Raw genomic sequence first — 23,943 nt, forward strand, 5'->3', positions numbered from 1 at the left:
CTGACTGTGATGAAGTCAGTGCCTCACCAGCCATCAACCTCACCGCACGTCACTGGATTCATATGTATAGATAATATAGCCTACAGGTTTTATTTGTTTGTACGTTTTATTTACGTTTTTATTTTATTTTGCTTATTTTAATTGTAATTTATGTAAATGTGGCTGTGGAAGTAAGCTTTATTTTTTTTTTCAATATCAATATCAATATCAATTTCTATTTATAGTATCACAACAATTTTTTTTTTTCAGAATAAAAATAACATAATAAATAGTAACAAAAAATACATTTATAAGATTTGGAGTATACACATACACACAAATATGACAGTATTCTCGCAACAATGCCATGGCAAAATCACTAACATCAGAAATAAATATATAATTATAAGGATATTTTTTTAAATATTAAATATTACATAATACATAATATATGATTAATTATGAATTAAAATGTTCCATATTTGATTTTAGATCAACAAACATTTTGCATGGATGAATGTATCCTGTACTACATTACTACATGTAGAGACGGGGGGCATGCTGCCCTCTTGCGTCTACAAGCGGTATTGCATGCAGTGCTTAAATAGGGTAATTTTCACCCAATAGCTGAGATAGGCTCCAGCACGCCCCAAAAGGGACAAGCAGTAGGAAATGGATGGATAGTGTGTGTGTGTGTGTGTGTGTGTGTTTGAACAGGCATGGTTGTCCCAGATGTCTTTGGATGGACCACTGGTCATTTACTCTGACCTTTGACCTTTCCAGATGGTAACACCCGACTTCTCATCACTGACCCCTCCCAGGAGGCCTAAAGTTTGTGTGTGCGTGTGTATATGTGTGTGTACATTTTTTTTTTTTAATAACATTATTTTTCTCCTGTGATGAGGTGGCGACTTGTCCAGGGTGTACCCCGCCTTCCGCCCGAATGCAGCTGAGATAGGCTCCAGCACCCCACCGCCACCCCAAAAGGTACAAGCGGTAGAAAATGGATGGATGGATGGATGGATGGATGGATGTGGACAATCCGCTCCTCTGCGGTGCAACTTGTGAGGTCTGGGTCCATGTTTGTGGGCGGGGCCAGAGGAGACAATGGTCTTTGTGTTGCTGTGCAGGACGCCCCTCCCCCTCCCCGCTAATATATTCATTACTGTCATTAACCTTCCTCGGACCGTCGCCGTTATCTAATTATTCCCTCATCCCACCCCCCCACCTGTTGTCTGACAAATGAACGGTCTCGCCTCATCGGCCACAAGGGGGGTGGGGGGAGGGGGGACATGGACCCGTGCCAAGAACACACACACACACACACACACACACACACACACACAGCATAATGAAGACGGTGCACGGTGGCAAACATATGTTGTCGTTATTGAAAGAGTGATGCTAACATGAGAGCAGCCAAGGAGAAACTAACAAAGGGAAGAAGACAATTAAAGACAACTCATAGTCTAAATCTGAGGACTCCATCTAGTGGTAATTAAATAATATTAAATATACTATTAAAAAAAAACTACCAAAAAACTAAATACTTAGGCCTACTGCGCAACTGTGTTTTTATGTGGGCCATTGTGGTGGTACTTGGAGACAAGTCAAAAGATAGGACTCAGATGCAGAGTAGGGATTAATTCGGTCAGGCTTTTATTTTGAAAGCTTCCTTTCACCTCCAGAGTCAGGGCAATTCAATATAAGCTATAACTAAACTAGTCGGCGAAAAAGGTTCCAAAAAAAAAAAAAGGAACAACCGAAAATCACAAAGGAAAACACAAAAACTAGAGATGTCCGATAATGGCCTTTTTTTTTCCGATAATCCGATATCGTCCAACTCTTAATTACCGATTCCGATATCAACCGATACCGATATATACAGTCTTGGAATTAACACATTATTGTGCCTAAGTTTGTTGTGATGCCCCGCTGGATGCATTAAACCATGGGTGTCAAACTCTGGCCCGCGGGCCAATTTAATTTGGCCCTTGAGGCGATATCAAATTAACATTAGAGCTGGCCCGCCGGTATTATACAGCGGCGGTGCCGCTGTAACACCGCATTCACCGCTAATACTCATACTTGCCAAACCTTCCGATTTTCCTGGGAGACACCTGAATTTCAGTGCCCCTCCCGAAAATCTCCCGGGGCAACCATTCTCCCGATTTCCACCCGGACAACAATATTGGGGGCGTGCCTTAAAGCATACTTGCCAACCTTGAGACCTCCGATTTCGGGAGGTGGGGGTGGCGGGGGGCGTGGTTAAGAGGGGAGGAGTATATTTACAGCTAGAATTCCCCAAGTCAAGTATTTCATATATATATATATATATATATATATATATATATATATATATATGTATATTTATATACATATATATATATACATATACATATATATATATATACATACACATACATATATATATATATATAAGAAATACTTGACTACTTGACTTTCAGTGAATTCTAGCTATATATATATATATATATATATATATAAAAGAAATACTTGAATTTCAGTGTTCATTTATTTACACATATACACACACATAACACTCATCTACTCATTGTTGAATTAAGGGTTTAATTGTCCATCCTTGTTCGATTCTCTGTCACTATTTTTCTAACCATGCTGAACACCCTCTCTGATGATGCATTCTGCTTCTTCTCCTTGTTGTGTGCGCAGTTGTGCACTGCACTCTCTAAAAGCCCTAGATGTTATTGTCACATATGCATGTACAGTAGATGGCAGTATTGCCCTGTTTAAGAGTATCACAACATTGCTGTTTACGGCAGACAAACGGCTTTACGGTAGACGAAAACGTGACTGCTGTTGTTGTGTGTTGTTGCCGTGCTGGGAGGACGTTAATGAAACTGCCTAACAATAAACCTGGAGGGGGCGTGGCCTCCAGCTCCGCCTGAATTACGGGAGATTTCCGGGAGAAAATTTGTCCCGGGAGGTTTTCGGGAGAGGCGCTGAATTTCGGGAGTCTCCCGGAAAATCCGGGAGGGTTGGCAAGTATGCTTAAAGGCACTGCCTTCAGCATCCTCTACAACCTAACGTCACGTCTGCTTTTCCTCCATTCAAACAGCGTGCCGGCCCAGTCACATAATATATGCGGCTTTTACACACACACAAGTGAATGCAATCGCATACTTGGTCAACAGCCATACAGGTCACACCGAGGGTGGCCGTATAAACAACTTTAACACTGTTACAAATATGCGCCACACTGTGAACCCACACCAAACAAGAATGACAAACACATTTCGGGAGAACATCCGCACCGTAACACAACAGAACAAATACCCAGAACCCCTTGCAGCACTAACTCTTCCGGGACGCTACAAAATACACCCCCCGCTACCACCAAACCCCCCCCAATTTTGACCCACGGGCCAGAGTTTGACACCCATGCTTTAGGGGCTCCGTAGCTTTGTGTCAACATTTCAACTTTTTTCGTCAATTACGTTTAAAAAAAAAAAAAATTTTTTTGAATGTTCCGCAAGCCAATAAGGCCACACTTTGGATATCCATTTTAGACTTTGGACTTACAAAAGGACTCACCTCCATTTTGTTGTATTTAGTCCAGTGTGTGGCAAATCTTGTATAATAGTGGAGGAACACAAATAAAAGAAAAACTCAACAGTCATTTTTTTGGGGTGGTTTACTTGACACATTTCAACACAATAAAACAGATAAGAAGCTGAGGACAAAGCGCCTTCATGAAATAACCCCAGCAGGCACGAGACATTGATACAACCTTGATTATACGCACATGTCCTTTAAAACTGACCTTGAAGTTATGTTGCAAAATAGTCGTAATTGTAAATTGAGACAACGTTGATGTCTAACGTTGGATTGATTGATTGATTGATTGAAACTTTTATTAGTAGATTGCACAGAACAGTACATATTCAGTACAATTGACCACTAAATGGTAACACCCCAATAAGTTTTTCAACTTGTTTAAGTCCACGTAAATCAATTCATGGTAAAAAAAATAAAATAATTGTTGGCAGCGGTGGGATTCGAACCCACGCCTCCGAAGAGACTGGAGCCTTAATCCAGCGCCTTAGACCGCTCGGCCACGCTACCACATCCACTTTGGTTGTTGGGAAATGACCAAATTTCATCGAATAAACATCAAAAAGCATGTTGTTTTAATGTTGTATTTGTGTTGTAGAATATTTGTTGGGAAATGACCAAAATTCAATGGCTAAATCAACGTCAGAACCCGACATTGATTAAACGTCGTCTAAAAGCACGTTGTTTCAACGTTAGGTTTGAGTTCCTCACCGTCAGGACTTAACTGGACAAGTTCTCCACGTTGTTTTCATGTCTTGTGCCTGCTGGGATAAAACTTGTCTTCTCCGTCTCGTCACTTTCTCGGACCATCACTATTAATATTGCAAGCATTCACACAGATGAACTCGGAATGTGCTGGAAGCGTAACACTGTAGGGCAGACACAGGAACAGGTTCAAATGAGTACTTTTTAAAAGTCTTGACACAGATCAGCAGTTTGTTCTTAAAAACATGTTTTAAGAGTAAATGATTCTTCATGGTACGAGTCATGTTTACTGCACATCATGTAAATACATGCCTCCATTTCATCATCGTTCATATAGTCGCCAGGTGTGAGGCCTGCAAAAGCATCTGGTCTGTATTAAATTATTATTGTTAAAAAATAAAATTAAAAAAATAAAGAACATTTATTATCTACCTTTATCTGTGCTTTAAAATATTTTATCTGTGCTTTAAAATATTTCTGCTGAGTTGCTGGTGTAAAAATGGTGCGTTTACAATGAACTAATCGCCACAATAATGCTGACGAGGCAGTTTTCTGCAGCATTGATTCTGTTGCAGCGGTGTTAAAGTACCACTGATAGTCACACACACACACACACACACTAGGTGTGGTGAAATTACCCTCCGCGTTTGACCCATCGACCTTGTGAGGGGAGCAGTGAGCAGCAGCGGTGGCCACACTCGGGAATCACTTTGGTGATTTAACCCCCAATTCCACCAACCCTTGCAGGGAGGTAATTTTTATAGTCTTTGGTATGACTCGGCTGGGGTTTTAACTCACGACCTGCCGATCTCAGGGCGAACACTCTAACCACAAGGCCACTGAATATACTTTATAATTAATGACAGCTTGGTCAAAAACAGCTATTTTGTACACCTTTCTCATGCAATCCAGATCATTATTTCAGGTAAAAAAATAAATAAATAAATAAATCACAAGTGACTTATATGGACCTCTGCATGCAGTTTAAAATCAGTGGCAGTTGGTGTAAAAATCATGTGTTATGAATTATATTTATATAGCGCTTTTTCTCTAGTGGCTTTACATAGTGGAACCCAATATCTAAGTTACATTTAAACCAGTGTGGGTGGCACCGGGAGCAGGTGGGTAAAGTGTCTTGCCCAAGGACACAACGGCAGTGACTAGGATGGCGGAAGCGGGGATCGAACCTGGAACCCTCAAGTTGCTGACACGGCCACTCTACCAACCGAGCTATACCGCCGTTAACGCTGGCTGATTATTACAACATTGGTTCTGTAGCTGCAGATATATACTTTATACTATATATACTAATACTTTAAAACTAATGACAGCTTTTGTGGGCTTTGTACCGAGGATGTCGTTGTGGCTTGTGCAGCCCTTTGAGACACTTGTGATTTAGGGCTATATAAATAAAGATTGATTGATTGATTGAGCTTGGTCAAAAACAGCTCTTTCCCCTTTCTCATGCACTCCAGATCATTATTTCAGGTAAAAAAAAAAAAGTGACTTATATGGATCTCTGCATGCTCTTTAAAATGGGTTGCAGTTGGTGTAAAAATCATGTGTTCTGTTAACGCTGCCTGATTATTACAACATTGGTTCTGTTGCTGCGGTGTTGTGCAACAGATATATACTTTATACCAGTGGTTCTTAACCTTGTTGGAGGTACCGAACCCCACCACTTTCATATGCGCATTCACCGAACCCTTCTTTAGTGGAAAATAAAATGATGTTTTTTTTCAAATTCAAGACAAAGTTATATGTTTTTGGTAACACTTTAGTATGGGGAACATATTCTAAGTAATAAAGACTTAATTTAGAGTTATTTGGTTAGGGTTAGGGTCAGGGTTAGAGGGTTAGGGTTATAAAAAGGCCATGCCGAATAATGCATTAATAAGTACTTAATAATGTCTAGTTAAGAGCCGATATGTTACTAATTTGCATGTTAATAAGCAACTAATTAATGGTGAATATGTTCCCCATACTAAAGTGTTACCATGTTTTTTTTACTGGTGCACAAAATGAACCGTGCATGAACATCACCTTGTTCAAAGAACAAAACCAACACAGTGCATAAACTCACAACAAATTACACACCTGCAAACCAGTCAGCTGTTGCCGTATCCGTAATACGCCGATAGGTAGAAGTTTGTATTTACACGATGAGTCGGGTGTGTTTTGACCTCCGCCGAACCCCTGAGCCCGACACACCGAACCCCTAGAGCAGTGGTTCTCAACCTTTTTTCAGTGATGTACCCCCCTGTGAACATTTTTTTAATTCAAGTACCCCCTAATCAGAGCAAAGCATTTTTGGTTGAAAAAAAGAGACAAAGAAGCAAAATACAGCACTATGTCATCAGTTTCTGATTTATTAAATTGTATAACAGTGCAAAATATTGCTCATTTGTAGTGGTCTTTCTTGAACTATTTGGAAAAAAAGATAGGTTTTTATTTATATTTATAAAGGATTTTTGAATTGTTGCTATTTTTAGAATATTTAAAAAAAAATCTCACGTACCCCTTGGCATACCTTCAAGTACGCCCAGGGGTACGCGTACCCCCATTTGAGAACCACTGCCCTAGGGTACTATCGAACCCAGGTTAAGAACCACTGCTTTATACTATATATATACTAATACTTTAAAACTAATGACAGCTTGGTCAAAAACAGCTATTTTTTCCCCCTTTCTCATGCACTCCAGAGCATTATTTCAGGTAAAAAAAAGTGACTTATATGGACCTCTGCATGCACTTTAAAAGGGGTTGCAGTTGGTGTAAAAATCATGTGTTCTGTTAACGCTGCCTGATTATTACAACGTTGGTTCTGTTGCTGCGGTGTTGTGCAACAGATATATACTTTATAGGGGTGTAACGGTACGTGTATTTGTATTGAACCGTTTCGGTACGGGGGCTTCGGTTCGGTTCGGAGGTGTACCGAACGAGTTTCCACGCGAACATATGAAGTAGCCGCCTAAGCTAAAGTCTTAACAAGCTGCTCCGCTTTCTGCCTCTTGTCTCTGTCAGTCCTCTACACAGCACCCAGCATTGTCCCACCCACACAACCATCTGATTGGTTACAAACAGAGCGGTAACAGCCAATCAGCAGTGCGTATTCAGAGCGCATGTAGTCAGTGCTTAGCGTTTAGCAGGTAAGTATCAGGCAGCGGACTCTCCCCAAATTATAATAAACACCTCCCAGTCAACTACTAGTAACATCACTATGAGCCCGTTGACCTTCTAGAAATATAAAAGGCAGCTCAGCTCGCTCGCAGTCCTGGCTTGAGGTGAAGGCTAATTCGCTTTTAGCGTAATGTTAGCTCATTTTGCGGCGTGTGTGTGTGTGCGTTACGGATAGCAAAGCCCTGTCTGTCTGTTATTTCACTTGACCTTTTTCTGTGTTGATTGAGCTGTGTTGAAGCAGCAAAAAAGGACATTATGTTAAATGAAGAGTTTCTGTCTCTGATCGTTGATATAATAATGTAACTGCATCATTAAGCCTACATGAACTCCATGGTGTTCAGGGATGAATAGTCTCTCCTATTGCTATTGTACCATTTTTTCAGCTATAGTTACATTAATCATTAGTAATGGAGCGGATCGTAACAGGAGCAGCCTAGTTTTGAATGGCAGGGTCCCTGCTATCATAAAAATATAACATTTACATAATAAAAATCAACTACAGGCTTCCCAAATGCTGTAATAAATTAAGCATGATGAGTTGACTTGAAACTGTTTAATGTTACACTTCTTATATGTAGAAGAAAAGTTTTGTCATTTTATTTAATCTGAGCAACAACTTGAGGCAGTTTAATGTTGATTAATTAACGTGGGCAGAATTATTATAGTGTTCCCAATGTTAAAAGGATAAAGCCATTGTTTACAAATTTGGTAAATAAATAACCAAAACATTTATATTTTGTTGTTTTCTTACTGTACGGAAAATGAACCGAACCGTGAACCGAAATGTTTGTGTACCGTTACACCCCCAATACTTTATACTATATATATACTAATACTTTAAAACTAATGACAGCTTAGTCAAAAACAGCTATTTTTCCCCCTTTCTCATGCACTCCAGAGCATTATTTGAGGTAAAAAAAAAAAGTGACTTATATGGACCTCTGAATGCACTTTAAAATGGGTTGCAGTTGGTGTAAAAATGTGTTCTGTTAACGCTGGCTGATTATTGCAACATTGGTTCTGTTGCCGTGGCCATAATTCAAAGCATTTGCGCTACTTGCCTTCACACCTCTTTCCTTCTGCGACGACATCTCTTCATGCATGCAAACATTGCGCGAAATAAGCGACACGAGATGATGGCAAACGTTCCAAAAAAAGCATGGAATGACCAAAAAGGAGAAGCAAAAATTTCTGCTGCAATTCCGCTTCCTGTGCAAAAGCCTTGTTCATTTCACTGAAGTCCCGTTAACATTCTGTCTCATTCCATCTCCCGTTTGTCCTCATCGGGCCCAATAAAAAAAAGTCCAGGCCTGACGAGTCGATCAAGTGCAGCAGGAGAAGTTGGGTTTTTTCCTGGGAGCGTCCAAGTTTGGCAGTGACTGAGAGTGACACTTTTCATCAAACGTGGCATGTTTGGTCACCTCCCTGGCACGGGAGAGAACGTCAGTTTAAAGAAAGACACTTTCAATAATAAAATGTAGTAAGCGGAATCATTTTGGAATCTATTTTCATATCTATTCTTTTTTTACCTGGCTAAATGCAGCACAGCTTCCACTATGTTGGAGCCATCTTTGGCGCTGGTTTCACAGAAGAGAGTGTTGTATGTCTGTTTGCATAAACACATCATTTATTTACACTTTCAAGCAGGAAAGAAAACACTGAACAAAAAATGATAAAAATATGACAGCTAAAAGTAATAATAATAATAATAATATATTAGAGTAGGTTGTACTTGATTTTAATGTATTCTTTTACACATATATATTATTTTTATATTTAATTTGATAAATAAAAATAGATTTGATACTTTATTATTGTTCAATAAGACATTATTAATTACATAAACAATTCAAAATTCAACAATTTTTTAAACAATATATTATTTCTCACATTAAAATAAATATATTAGTATTACAATGTATATTATTCACAAAATATAATAACTAAAATATAGTATAATTCAAGTTAAATGGAATATTAAAAAATATATATATATAGTTATTGCATTCTCATTATTATTATAGTCATATATATATATAAATTATATTTTATATTTTAATTCCTGTACATTTTGTTATTGTATTTTATAATTGTATCCATCAAAAGTATTTGTTTTGAGCAATGAATCACATTAATGTATTCTTTTACACATATATATTATTTTTATATTTAATTTGATGAATAAAAATATATTTGATAGTTTATTATTGTTCAATAAGACATTATTAATTAGATTAAAAATTCAAAATTCAACAATTTTTTAAACAATATATTATTTCTCACATTAAATTAAATATATTAGTATTACAATGTATATTATTCACATAATATAATAACTAAAATATATTATAATTCAAGTTAAATGAAATACAAAAAAATATATATATATATATATGGTTATTGTATTCTCATTATTATTATAGTCATATATATATATATAAATTATATTTTATATTTTAATTCCTGTACATTTTGTTATTATATTTTATAATTGTATCCATCAAGAGTATTTGTTTTGAGCAATGAATCACATTTAGAAAATAAATAGTTAGTACATGTAAAAACGTCAGAGGTATATCTTAATATTATTAAAAAATATTTTAAAAAAGAACAATTATGATGAACCTTTAAAAAAAAAAAATCTCATTAATCTCTGAGGTGAAACATAAATTACTTAACTATTTAATTATGAGAACTTTAATTATTGTGTATATGTCTATATGTCTCATATTTATTTATGTATTTAATATATGTTTACTTACTTATTGTATATTAATTTATTTACCAATTTATTTATTCACCGTTGCGTTAGAGAGAACAGAGAAATGAGATAAAACTGCTATGATACGAAAAGGGGTAGAATTAAATAAGATCTGCTTCTTCCTACTCCTTTTCAAACGTGCTGTAATGAAACAACTGTAAATATGTGATGCATTACATTGTAATTTCTATTGTATGCATGTTCGAAATAAAAGTGTAGTGACAAAAAGTACAGTAACGACAACAATAACAATAATAATAATAATCACCATAGCTAGTTTCTCTCCATAGCTGGTGGGGACACAGTTGGCTGCTTCTTGTCTGAGGTCACACTTATTACCAATCAGCATGATGGGGACGTCCTCCTGAGACATGTCCTGTTGTGCACATGAAATATAACATCAAAACACAAACAGCAACAACAGAAACACACAATACAACACACACTATCATGTCCGACACTTACATATCTGCTGCTTGTGCAAAGAGACAAACAAAACATTAGGACGGAAAGTGAAACATGTCTCCTCGTCCTTGTCCACTTTGACTTGAGAGCTTTACCTCAATCATGTCCACCCACTCCCTCACACTCAGGAAACTCTTCTCGCACGTGACATCGTAGAGCAGCAACACACCGTCCGCTCGCCGGAAATACGACTTTGCGATACTGCGAAATCTGGACAAAGAACACAAATTTAAAAATGCTGTCACTACACTGCAAAAAGTCAGTGTCAAAAACAAGAAGAAAACAAAACAAAAATGAGGGGTATTTTATTTGAACTAAGCAAAATTATCTGCCAATAAAACAAGAAAATTCGGCTTGTCAAGACTTTCCAAAACAAGTAAAATTAGCTAACTTAAATGAACCCAAAAATACCTTAAAATAAGTATATTCTCACTAATAACAAGTGCACTTTTCTTGGTAGAAAAAAAAAAGACCTTTTTGCTCAATATGTTGAAAAATATTCTTAAATTAAGTAAATGCTAGTGCCATTATCTTGACATAATGATATGCGCTCTGCATCATGATTTTTTTTTCCATGGTTGAAGTAAGAAATAATTACTTTAAAAAAGTAGTTTATACTTGTGAGTGTTGATGACACAGCTTTGCAACAGTTGATATTCTAGTTTCAAGCATGTTTTACTCAATATAGGTCATAACATCTCAGCTACAAGCTGTAATATCTTACTGAGATCATTTAGGACCAAAACCCTTAAAACAAGTAAAACACTAACATAAAATCTGCTTAGTGAGAAGAATTATCTTATCAGACAGAAAATAAGCAAATATCACCCTTATTTGAGATATTTATTCTTACTTAGATTTCAGTTTTTGCAGTGTACTTGTTCACAAACAAACCTGGGGACGACCATATATGTGCACACACACACACACGCACACACATAAACACACATGCACACACACACCTCTCCTGTCCGGCGGTGTCCCAAATTTGCAACAGAGTGGGCTCTCCGTCCACTACAAGCGTCTTCATTTGGAAATCAACGCCTGAACACAAATAAACAAGTACATTTAAACCACGACTTTGTGGTGGACACAAATGGAGCGGGGTGAATATGCACATTTTAAAAATGACAAAAACATGGTAAGAACTAAAGCTGTCAAGCGAATGAAGGCTACATGCTAAAAAGCTAACAGAACTGCTAGTGTGTTAGAACAGTAAACATTTCATTTGGTTTTGCTTTGTAGGTATATTGAGCATTGTAACATTATAAGAGCTGAGATGATAGGGGTCCTGGCTTGTCCATTGATATCAAAAAAGTTAAATATTCTAATATTGATTATAATAGACTGACCATTTTCTGAAATCCCAAAAAGAAGACACATACATGCGTGCCAAGGCCGGGACTAGGTGAAAATTTGCCAATGATACTTGAACTTGCTTTATAAATAATATATTTATTTAAATAAAGCATTTTTTCTCCTCTGTTGACAGCAGTGTTGGCGCTAGGAATTTTCAAAATGGGTTCTCAGGGACCCCATCAAGTCATAAAAATGGGGTCCCACAGTACATTTTTGGGGTCCCACTTTTTTGTAAGCGTTTTGAAAACAAATGATAGACGTATGCATTATCCTGTTATATCTCACATTCTATATTGTGTTTTGGAAAAAGGTTGTCATAAACGTTACTTAATTCATTAAAAAAAATAATAAAAAAAGAAAACAAATTTGCATACATATGTAAATGTATTCAGTTACAGTATTTTTCAGACTATAAGTCGCAGTTTTTTTCATAGTTTGGCCGGGGGTGCGACTTATACTCAGGAGCGACTTATGTGTGAAATTATTAACACATTACCGTAAATGATCAAATAATATTAATTAGCTCATTCACGTAAGAGACTAGACGTATAAGATTTCATGGGATTTAGCGATTAGGAGTGACAGATTGTTTGGTAAACGTATAGCATGTTCTATATGTTATAGTTATTTGAATGACTCTTACCATAATATGTTACGTTAACATACCAGGCACGTTCTCAGTTGGTTATTTATGCCTCATATAACGTACACTTATTCAGCCTGTTGTTCACTATTCTTTATTTATTTTAAATTGCCTTTCAAATGTCTATTCTTGGTGTTGGCTTTTATCAAATAAATTTCCCCAAAAAATGCGACTTATACTCCAGTGCGACTTATATATGTTTTTTTCCTTTTTTATTAGGCATTTTCAGTCGGTGCGACATATAGTCCGGAGCGACTTATACTCCGAAAAATACGGTATAAACATTAATTCACTTTCTTCTTTCCTTCATGGATCTGAACTTTACTGCTGCTCATAGTTTTTTCTATGATTTTATTGAATAAGTTGTAGGTGTATTTATTTCAGTATAAAAGTGTAAAAAGTGTTTTGCTTCGGTCATGAAATGATGACAATGGTGTGCCAGGGCATACATACATTTTATATTTAACGCTTAAATCGCTGGAGTCTACATCAACTTCAGATCTATCCCTCATTTCAAAATGTTTTAGTTTTGACAGCCCCTCGTGGCAAACTTGTCCGAGTGCAAACTGAGACAGTAGTTGTCATTGATAAAACTTTTGGCGAATCAAAATAAAAACGCAATAAACGGGACGGAAATTTGACCCGGCAAATATAAACAAAACAAAACACTGGCGGAAAGCGATAATCGATACAATAAAAAAAAACAAGCAAACCGGGTGTCTTGTCTGTCTCTCCACTCCCTAACGTAGACCCCGACTTAAACAAGTTGAAAAACTTATTCGGGTGTTACCATTTAGTGGTCAATTGTACGGAATATGTACTGTACTGTGCAATCTACTCATAAAACTTTCAATCAATCAAAAAATCCCTCACTCTCTCTGTCTCTGCCCCTCCCTCACAAATGCTGCTGCGTGCACACAACTTCACAATTTGTTTTGTTTTCAACCCCTTCCTAACCCTGAACGTACATTGAAAATACACGCAACCCTAACTCAAAATGCCGGACATTTGAGGGATTTAAGAAACTCCACCCGGACAGCCCGGACAGCCCCGCAAAAGAGGACATGTCCGGGTAAAAGAGGACATATGGTCAGTCTAGATTATAATATCAATAATGTAATATAAAATAATATTAAAATATAAAAGTAGCCATGACAACAACAGAGAAGCTATTTGTATTATTACCATCAGGGGTGTCAAACTCGTTTTTATTGAGGGCCACATGGCAGTTATAGCTTCCCTCAGAGGGCCGCTTGTAGCAGGGAATGTATATACCTTTTAATGTATCATGATAATATACACTACCGTATTTTTCGGATTATAAATCGCTCCGGAGTATAAATCGCTCCGGAGTATAAGTCGCACCGGCCGAAAATGCACAATAAAGAAGGAAAAAAAAAACATATATAAGTCGCACTGGAGTATAAGTTGAAATTTTTTGGGGAAATTTATTTGATAAAATCCAACACCAAGAATAGACATTTGAAAGGCAATTTTTAAGCACCCATTTGTGAATTCGTTCCTCGAGCTGTGGCCACCTAGCTTTTAGCCCGCGATTAGCTTTTTTAGTTTTCTTCATTTCAGTAAAAGTAGCCTCCGCTTTTCGCCAGTCCCTTACAAGTTTCTCACTTACTCCAAACTTTCTTTCTGCTGCTCGATCGCCGTTTTCTGCTGCATATTTCACTACTTCCAGCTTGTAACCTGCAGTATATGATTTTCTTTTCGGTGCCATTTTTGTCCAGCCCTTCTCAGTTTTTATAAGTTAGGATCAATTTTCATAGGTACGGAAGTAGCAGCAACACTAAATTGGCCCTAGTGTGTGAATGTGAGTGTGAATGTTGTCTGTCTATCTGTGTTGGCCCTGCGATGAGGTGGCGACTTGTCCAGGTTGTACCCCGCCTTCCGCCCGATTGTAGCTGAGATAGGCTGCAGCGCCCCCCGCGACCCCGAAGGGAATAAGCGGTAGAAAATGGATGGATGGACGGAAGTAGCAGGTAGCATCTTTTTTTTCACAATACACTTCTGCCAAGACCTGCTCCCGCCAAATTTTTATTGGTTGACGTGTGTGTGTGACGATTGCTGATATACGCCTAGTCTCTTACGTGAATGAGCTAAATAATATTTGATATTTTACGGTAATGTGTTAATAATTTCACACATAAGTCGCTCCTGAGTATAAGTCGCACCCCCGGCCAAACTATGAAAAAAACTGCGACTTATAATCCGAAAAATACGGTATATTATATTAACATGATACTATTACACAATATACAGCATGTTAATGCAGTATTTGTTGCATGATCAGATAATAATTCAGTTTCAAATACATGCAATTGTTCTGTCAAAATTGAAAGAATTACCGTATTTTTCGGACTATAAATCGCAGTTTTTTTTCATAATTTGGCCGGGGGTGCGACTTATACTCAGGAGCGACTTATGTGTGAAATTATTAACACATTACCGTAAAATATCAAATGATATTATTTAGCTCATTCACGTAAGAGACTAAACATATAAGATTTCATGGGATTTAGCGATTAGGAGTGACAGATTGTTTGGTAAACGTATAGCATGTTCTATATGTTATAGTTATTTGAATGACTCTTACCATAATATGTTACGTTAACATACCAGGCACGTTCTCAGTTGGTTATTTATGCCTCATATAACGTACACTTATTCAGCCTGTTGTTCACTATTCTTTATTTATTTTAAATTGCCTTTCTAATGTCTATTCTTGGTGTTGGGTTTTATCAAATAAATTTCCCCCAAAAATGCGACTTATACTCCAGTGCGACTTATATGTTTTTTCCTTCTTTATTATGCATTTTCGGCCGGTGCGACTTATGCTACGGAGCGACTTATACTCCGAAAAATACGGTAATACCTTTCCTTTATTTAAGTCCTTTATTTCCAAGCTTTCGAGGGCCAAATAAAACAATGTGGCGGGCGTTTTGTTCGACACCTGTGATCTACATGGTTTTGCGGGCTGTTACATGGAAGTCAATTGATTACATATGGCGTCTTTAAACTCACCGAGGGTTGCGTTGGAGTTCATCTTGAATTCGTTCATGCAAAGACGAAGCAGGAAGCTGGACTTTCCCACAGCGGCGTCCCCCGCCAGGACAATCCTGTAGGCCTTTTCTGATGTCATGTAGCCAAGATCGGACCTGCCCTCCTTCTGGCGACAACAACACAACTTTGGAACTGACATACTGCTCTTTAACATTGCTTCTGCTCATTCCAAACAAAATAGGGCAGTGGAAGTATTCTAAATGATGTGTTTCGACCAGAGGTACTACATAACATGGCTTGTATTTAGACCTCCATCGCCTGTCTCGTCTCACCTTTACGCTGATGGCACTGATGGCTTTTCGAGTGGGCATAGCCACAGGTGTGGGCGGGGCCACAGAAGCTGATACGGGAAAGGGTTCAGATGGCTTCCAGTCCAAACCTGAACTGCTGTCTGAGCCAAATGCCGACTCGACGTCCTGCGTCTCTGGTGGCTGGGATGTGAAAAACACGACATTAAAACATGAATAATTAATACATTTAAAATACATTGTAATAAACACACTCAAATAACAATACATTATTGTTATAACCACACACAAACACCTATTATACCTCCATCTCCTGTCTCATCTTACCTTCACGCTGATGGCACTGATGGGTTTTCGGGTGGGCGGGGCCTCCGGTGTGGGTGGGGCCTCCGGTGTGGGTGGGGCCTCCGGTGTGGGCGGGGGCACAGATGCGAATACGGGAATGGGTTCAGATGGCTTCCAGTCCAAAACTGAACTGCCATCCGAGCCAAATGCTGACTCGACATCCTGCGTCTCTGGTGGCTGAGATATGAAAAGCACGACAACAAAAAATGAATAGTTAATACATTAAAAATACATTGTATTAATCACACGTAAACAATAATACATTATCATAATAGTAACAAGCAAACAACAATACATTATCATTATAATCACATGTATAATTACACCTAAAATGACTGTAAAAAGTTAATGTCCGGTCATAAACATGTAAACATACAAGACGTTATCGTAATAATCACACGCAAACATCCATCCATCCATCCATTTTCTACCGCTTATTCCCTTTGGGGTCGCGGGGGTGCTGGAGCCTATCTCAGCTACAATCGGGCGGAAGGCGGGGTACACCCTGGACAAGTCGCCACCTCATCGCAGGGCCAACACAGATAGACAGACAACATTCACACTCACATTCACACACTAGGGCCAATTTAGTGTTGCCAATCAACTTATCCCCAGGTGCATGTCTTTGGAAGTGGGAGGAAGCCGGAGTACCCGGAGGGAACCCACGCAGTCATGGGGAGAACATGCAAACTCCACACAGAAAGATCCCGAGCCCGGGATTGAACCCAAGACTACTCAGGACCTTCGTATTGTGAGGCAGATGCACTAACCCCTCTGCCACCGTGAAGCATGTAAAACAACAATCATTATCATAATCATCATATGTAAACAACAATACATTATCATAATAATCACATGTAAACAACAAGACGTTATCATAATAATCACACGTAAACAGGACATTATCATTATAATCACATGTATAATCACACCTAAAATGACTGTAAAAAGTTCATGTCCGGTCATAAACATGTAAACATGCAGTGTACTATGTACAATATGGTTGTAGCTGCTTACCGTACTTTGACTTAAAAATGACTGTTTAATATGTTTTCTGGCCATAACATAAGGTACACACCTGTAAACTATGTAAAATGTGAAATCATGTATTATATTGCCCATTAATGGCTTAAATAATGATATATAATCAGACTTTAAAAAAAATTGTAATACCTTTTCAATAATTAGATTTTTTATTAAGTTAAAGAAGATTAAAGGTACCAAAAAAGAGAAATATCATTCCAATTTAATAGTGGAAGATACAATATAAATTAACTAATTGAATATGAATTAGGGGACGGCGTGGCGCAGTGGAAGAATGGCCGTGCGCGGCCCGAGGGTCCCTGGTTCAATCCCCACCTAGTACCAACCTCGTCATGTCCGTTGTGTCCTGAGCAAGACACTTCACCCTTGCTCCTGATGGGTGCTGGTTAGCGCCTTGCATGGCAGCTCCCTCCATCAGTGTGTGAATGGGTAAATGTGGAAGTAGTGTCAAAGCGCTTTGAGTACCTTGAAGGTAGAAAAGCGCTATACAAGTACAACCCAACCCATGAAATATTTGATTAGATTATCCATTAAGTCAACTGGAAATATGCGATGTATTACATTGTAATTGTATTGTATGCATGTTCGAAATAAACTGAACTGAACTAAAAATGAATTCATCTGTAAATAGTTAACATAGTGAACATGTTTTTTAGATATCTATTTTTTTTAATTTACTTTATACAACTTATATTTCAGTTTATATATTTTAATGACATTTTTACTTTTTTAAGACATTTTTATTCATTTAATTATGGAGTTTGGAATATAAGGCAAATTAAATATCGAATTTAAAACATTAATTAAAGGGTGAAATAAATTAAACATATAATACATTCATTAATTAAACTGTGAAACATAAGCTGAAATATCCTAAAATACTTAAATAATTATACTGAACTTATTTGTTTATTTCATGACCAATGTATTGTATTTATTTCATGATGTTTATATTTATTTCAAGGCAGTTTTTACTATTTTGTTTCATAAAAACCCAAACAATTTTCATGGTTTCAACAACATGTACACTAAACAATTAGAGGAGGCCCAGTGGGTTACGTTGTTGTCATTTCCAATACATTGATTCTGCTCTTACAATTATTTCTATGTTTGAGCACCAGGGGGCAGCAATGGTCTTTCATGTGCTTTGCACTGCACATTACTTATCTTAAACGATTCAAAATAGAGGCAACAAATGTAAAACATGATCAAATACCTTCAATGTGTCATCTCACCTCAGCGTCAGACGTTTCTTCAATCAGGCTGTCAGTGAACTCCATTTTCTTCTTCCCCCTATCCTCCACCTCGTCCTCCTCTTCTAGGCCTTTGGCTTCCTGCTCAGAGTCGTAACCACCGTGCGATCCTCGCAGCGTGGACAGGCCGCTGTCCATGTAGATCTCGGGCAGACTGTCCTCCTCGCACTCGCTGCTGTTGCGCCTCCGCAGCCCCGGGTCGCACAGCGCCAACGCCAAGGAGTCGCTGCTGGGCCGGCGGCCGAATATTGGGTAGTCGTCCGGGCGCTCGCAGAACCTGAAAAAGGGTCGCAGGACTCAACGGAACCATGATGAGAATCTGACGATGCAGTTGGAGGCTCTTTTCCGAAGCCGGTTTGTCAGGTTTGAAGGAGTTAGCATCTCCAGTGCTTAAGTAAATGTTTGCTGTGAATGTGCTTCAAGAATAAAAAGACAACAAGAGCACTCAGTCAGACCTCCACCAAGGCTCATAATTAGAGATTTATTGCCGATATCCAATATTCCGATATTGTCCAACTCTTGATTACCGATTCCGATATCAACCGATACCGATATATACAGTCGTGGAATTAACACATTATTATGCCTAATTTTGTTGTGATGCCCCGCTGGATGCATTAAACAATGTAACAAGGTTTTCCAAAATAAATCAACTCAAGTTATGGAAAAAAATGCCAACATGGCACTGCCATATTTATTATTGAAGTCACAAAGTGCATAATTTTTTTTAACATGCCTCAAAACAGCAGCTTGGAATTTGGGACATGAGGAGGTTGAGGTGGGCGGGGTTGGGGGGTTAGCGGGGGGTGTATATTGTAGCATCCTGGAAGAGTTAGTGCTGCAAGGGGTTCTGGGTATTTGTTCTGTTGTGTTTATGTTGTGTTACGGTGCGGATGTTCTCCCGAAATGTGTTTGTCATTCTTGTTTGGTGTGGGTTCACAGTGTGGCGCATATTTGTAACAGTGTTAAAGTTGTTCATACGGCCACCCTCAGTGTGACCTGTATGGCTGTTGATCAAGTATGCTTGCATTCACTTGTGTGTGTGAAAAGCCGTAGATATTATGTGACTGGGCCGGCACGCAAAGGCAGTGCCTTTAAGGTACCACTCCGTACAGCGGCGTTTTAAAAAGTCATACATTTTACTTTTTGAAATAATGATAAATGGGTTGTACTTGTATAGTGCTTTTCTACCTTCAAGGTACTCAAAGCGCTTTGACACTACTTCCACATTTACCCATTCACACACACATTCACACACTGATGGTGGGAGCTGCCATGCAAGGCGCTAACCAGCACCCATCAGGAGCAAGGGTGAAGTGTCTTGCTCAGGACACAACGGACATGACGAGGTTGGTACTAGGTGGAGATTGAACCAGGGACCCTCGGGTCGCGCACGGCCATTCTTCCACTGCGCCACGCCGTCCCGATACCGATAATTTCCGATATTACATTTTAAAGCATTTATTGGCCGATAATATCGGCAGTCCGATATTATCGGACATCTCTACTCATAAGTAGAAATACATGACTGTAGATGACCACCATGTATCCCAGCAGACATACATTCCAACACGTATACAGATGAAAAGATGTTTTCCCAAACTCTACTCAGGTTTTTCATTGGCAATAGCAGGTACCAGTAAGTACTGGTCGGTACTAGAAAGAGTCTGCTTGGGTTCCAAGTGTGCTGAGCAAATACCATACAGGTTCAAGTTCATTCTCGCAGCATCAACATAAGACGAAACATTTCTGGCGACTAAAAATTACAATTAAAAAAACAAAAGCTCGCGAAGCCGGTACTCTGTAGTGGAAAATCGCCATTTGTGTCAAGACGGGGGGGTCGCAGCTTACTGCGAGGTTTGTTCTCCCGGGATGCAAACGGACTATTCTGGACAAGGCTTGCAGGTAGGAACATATTTATATTCTCAATTAATCTTACACATCACAAAGACCGGAACCAAACAAAAGAAAAGCGTGCCGTTCACACGAGAAGTTAATGAACAAAAAAAAACTTAACGCAGCTAAACACTTAACATGGACTATGGCATGGAAAAAACAAGACTTACTGTGGCATGAAACAACTAACATAACTTTTGGCATAGCACAACATGAAACTGTGGCATGAAACCAATAATGACGCCACGATGACTGACTGGCAAAGGTGGGCTTAAATTATGTCTCTTGATTGGAAACAGGTGCGTGTCCCGAACACCAGAGGCAGGTGAAAATCATAAGTCGCCATGGTAACTAAAACAAACAAGGGCGCACACAAAAACAGGAACTCATGGAGTCTAAAACTAACAAAACATAACAAAAACATGATCCGGACCACGGATCATGACAATTTGAGAGCGTGGTCTCTGGTGAATGACTTCACCACAGATTTTCACCTTTCAAATATATCGGGCCTGATCTACCGAAGGGTTGCGTGTTTTAAAACATGCGCAACCTTAAATACTAAACCAGCGGTCCTCAAACTTTTTTTTACCCAAGTACCATCTCAGAAAAAAATTGTCTCTCCAAGTACCACCATAATGACTAACAATAAAATACAGTAGCATAGTAGGTCTACGTATTCATTAAAAGCAAGGCAGAGGTTTTATTTACCAAGTATATTTAATATTTTTTTGACACTGTAACATTGCACACCGTTTGAACAGTAACACTGTGTTTGAATATAGGAAAACAAAACACTGTACTTTGGCGCACCACTAGATAAAGCCCTCGTACCACAAGTGGGACACGTTGTACAGTTTGAGAATCACTCTACTCAGCTCATGTGCAGAGGATTGCATTTCTTCAATGAGCAAAATAAGGAGTGCAATCCATTTGGCGTATGCAGATTATTAGAACGCCCACAACAGTCGAAGGAGGCGCTGCGAATATAATCATTTAGCACTCGCAATGTGATCTATCAAGACTAAAATTGTCTTGTGGCTGCTGTTTTGGAATGTTCGGGCAAACTGGCACAGTTTTGCACAAATGGCTGCGAGAAAGGAGGCGCTGTAAAGACAGATGATGGAGAGAGAGAATATTTTGTCTGTGCACGTGTCAACATATAAACATTTTAGACATACTGTCTTTTTCAGCAATATTATTTTATAATTGGTTATCTGCTGGATGACTTATTTAAATATGGCGGTTTGCACCACTTTTGCACTTGTTGTCAGCTATCAGTTGCTTTTGTAGATAACTCACCAGTAATAATACACATAATTTTATAGTTCGTACATACTATTTAGCACTTGTTATTTGGATCTGAGTAGATCAGGCCCTAAGTGTTTGAATGTGCCACTGAAACTGCAATCTGCATCAAATCCAGTTTGACATGCTATATATAACAAATTCAATCTTACCTGTCCAAAGCGTACGGGGAAGTGTAACAGATGCTTTTACTTCTGCCTTGGTTCTTTGTGTTACCCGATGACCCGCTGTTACCGGACTGTAACACACACATTCACACAGTACTTCCAAGAGTAATTATACAAAGAATAGTCGATGAGTTTGTCCGGCGCGGCTCTTAAGGCATCTGGGAGTCAGGTTACCTTAGTGAGCCTCTCCAATGCAGCTCTCAGGCTGTCGTTGCTGTCGTGGAGCTTCCTGTTGGCTGTCCTTTCCGCGCACAGAAGCACAATATTATTTTTTATACAACCATATCTAATCTCTCAAATTGAAGCAACAGCTGAGTCAAATGCGCTTTTCGTGTCGCTGTGCGTGACTTACTGCAGGATGTCAATCTGACTCTCCAGGATGTCGCGCTCGTCAGAGAACTGCTCCATGAGCTCCTCGTCTCTGCAAGTACAAAAAGTAAAACAAAATTCCCAAAATGTGAAAATAATTTTATACAAACAAAAATGCAAGTTAGCTGCAAAATGGCATTTTCAGGAAATTTGCCTTTCAATCAATCAATCAATCAAAGTTGATTTATATAGCCCTAAATCACAAGTGTCTCAAAGGGCTGCACAAGCCACAAGAACATCCTCGGCTCAGATCCCATCATCTATGCTTTTGAAGCAGATTGTTAATTCGTTTTTTGGGCGTCAAATACTAATCACAATAATTCATTAAAATTAAGCGCATTATGCAGTAAATTGACTGATCCAGACACATTTGTTAGTGGATAATTTGTATTTGTTAGTAATATGCAACTATAATTATTTGATAAGTATTTTATACTCATACTTACTATACACTGACCTTATATAAACTGCAATATTGAAGGTCACTTATTACACATATGTCTACCTTGTGTGTTATAGTGTACTTAGCTGTTGTGTACAGTAGCTGCTAGCTCCTAATAGCCTATAGCCTACCATGTTTACCTTTAGTAAATGACTTCACTACAATACAAGAAAACACTAACCTTATGTGCTTATTGGAGGACATTTAGCCTTTAAAGGCCTACTGAAACCCACTACTACCGACCACGCAGTCTGATAGTTTATATATCAATGATGAAATCTTAACATTGCAACACATGCCAATACGGCCGGGTTAGCTTACTAAAGTGCAATTTTAAATTTCGCGCGGAATATCCTGCTGAAAACGTCTCGGTATGATGACGTCTGCGCGTGACGTCACGGATTGTAGCGGACATTTTGGGACAGCATGGTGGCCAGCTATTAAGTCGTCTGTTTTCATCGCAAAATTCCACAGTATTCTGGACATCTGTGTTGGTGAATCTTTTGCAATTTGTTCAATGAACAATGGAGACAGCAAAGAAGAAAGCTGTAGGTGGGAAGCGGTGTATTGCGGCAGGTGTTGTGCCGGATAACGCACCCCCGCCGTAGAATGCACCCCCTGACTGTTGTGCCGGATAACACAGCCGGTGTTTCATTGTTTACATTCCCGAAAGATGACAGTCAAGCTTTACCATTGGCCTGTGGAGAACTGGGACAACAGAGACTCTTACCAGGAGGACTTTGAGTTGGATAGCAGACGCGGTACCGTGAGTACGCATGCAGCTGTGGCTTCCAAACATTTGATCGCTTGCCCGTACGTGCATGCCGCTATGTGCATGTCACGTACGTAACTTTGGGGACTTTGGGGAAATATATGTGCTGTATGAACTTTGGGGAGGTGAACGGTACTTTGGGCTGTGGGATTGAGTGTGTTGTGCAGGTGTTTGAGTTGTATTGGCGGGTTATGTGGACGGGAGGGGGGAGGTGTTTGTTATGCGGGATTAATTTGTGGCATATTAAATATAAGCCTGGTTGTGTTGTGGCTAATAGAGTATATATATGTCTTGTGTTTATTTACTGTTTTAGTCATTCCCAGCTGAATATCAGG

The 23,943-nt window shown here is 38.7% G+C and overlaps 1 protein-coding gene and 1 non-coding gene across 2 annotated transcripts in view; both read right to left on the bottom strand.

The window, feature by feature from the left end:
* Positions 1-3,654: 3,654 nt before the first annotated feature.
* Positions 3,655-23,943, bottom strand: part of rasef (RAS and EF-hand domain containing) — a 69,459-nt gene continuing 49,170 nt past the window's right edge. The window contains exons 8-19 of the mRNA XM_061928627.1: positions 22,378-22,446; positions 22,200-22,266; positions 22,011-22,096; positions 18,637-18,931; positions 16,340-16,534; positions 16,037-16,195; positions 15,726-15,870; positions 11,650-11,731; positions 10,783-10,897; positions 10,491-10,598; positions 8,991-9,067; positions 3,655-8,886 (exon numbers count right to left, since the gene is read on the bottom strand). Coding sequence (XP_061784611.1) covers positions 8,784-8,886; positions 8,991-9,067; positions 10,491-10,598; positions 10,783-10,897; positions 11,650-11,731; positions 15,726-15,870; positions 16,037-16,195; positions 16,340-16,534; positions 18,637-18,931; positions 22,011-22,096; positions 22,200-22,266; positions 22,378-22,446 — 1,501 coding nt within the window. The 3' untranslated portion in view covers positions 3,655-8,783. The remainder of the gene's footprint in view (positions 8,887-8,990; positions 9,068-10,490; positions 10,599-10,782; positions 10,898-11,649; positions 11,732-15,725; positions 15,871-16,036; positions 16,196-16,339; positions 16,535-18,636; positions 18,932-22,010; positions 22,097-22,199; positions 22,267-22,377; positions 22,447-23,943) is intronic.
* Positions 4,005-4,086, bottom strand: trnal-aag (transfer RNA leucine (anticodon AAG)). Its single transcript has one exon. It is a non-coding gene; the product is annotated as a tRNA-Leu (tRNA).

The sequence above is a fragment of the Nerophis lumbriciformis genome, linkage group LG33 (genome assembly GCF_033978685.3).
Source record: "Nerophis lumbriciformis linkage group LG33, RoL_Nlum_v2.1, whole genome shotgun sequence".
Lineage (NCBI taxonomy): Eukaryota > Metazoa > Chordata > Actinopteri > Syngnathiformes > Syngnathidae > Nerophis > Nerophis lumbriciformis.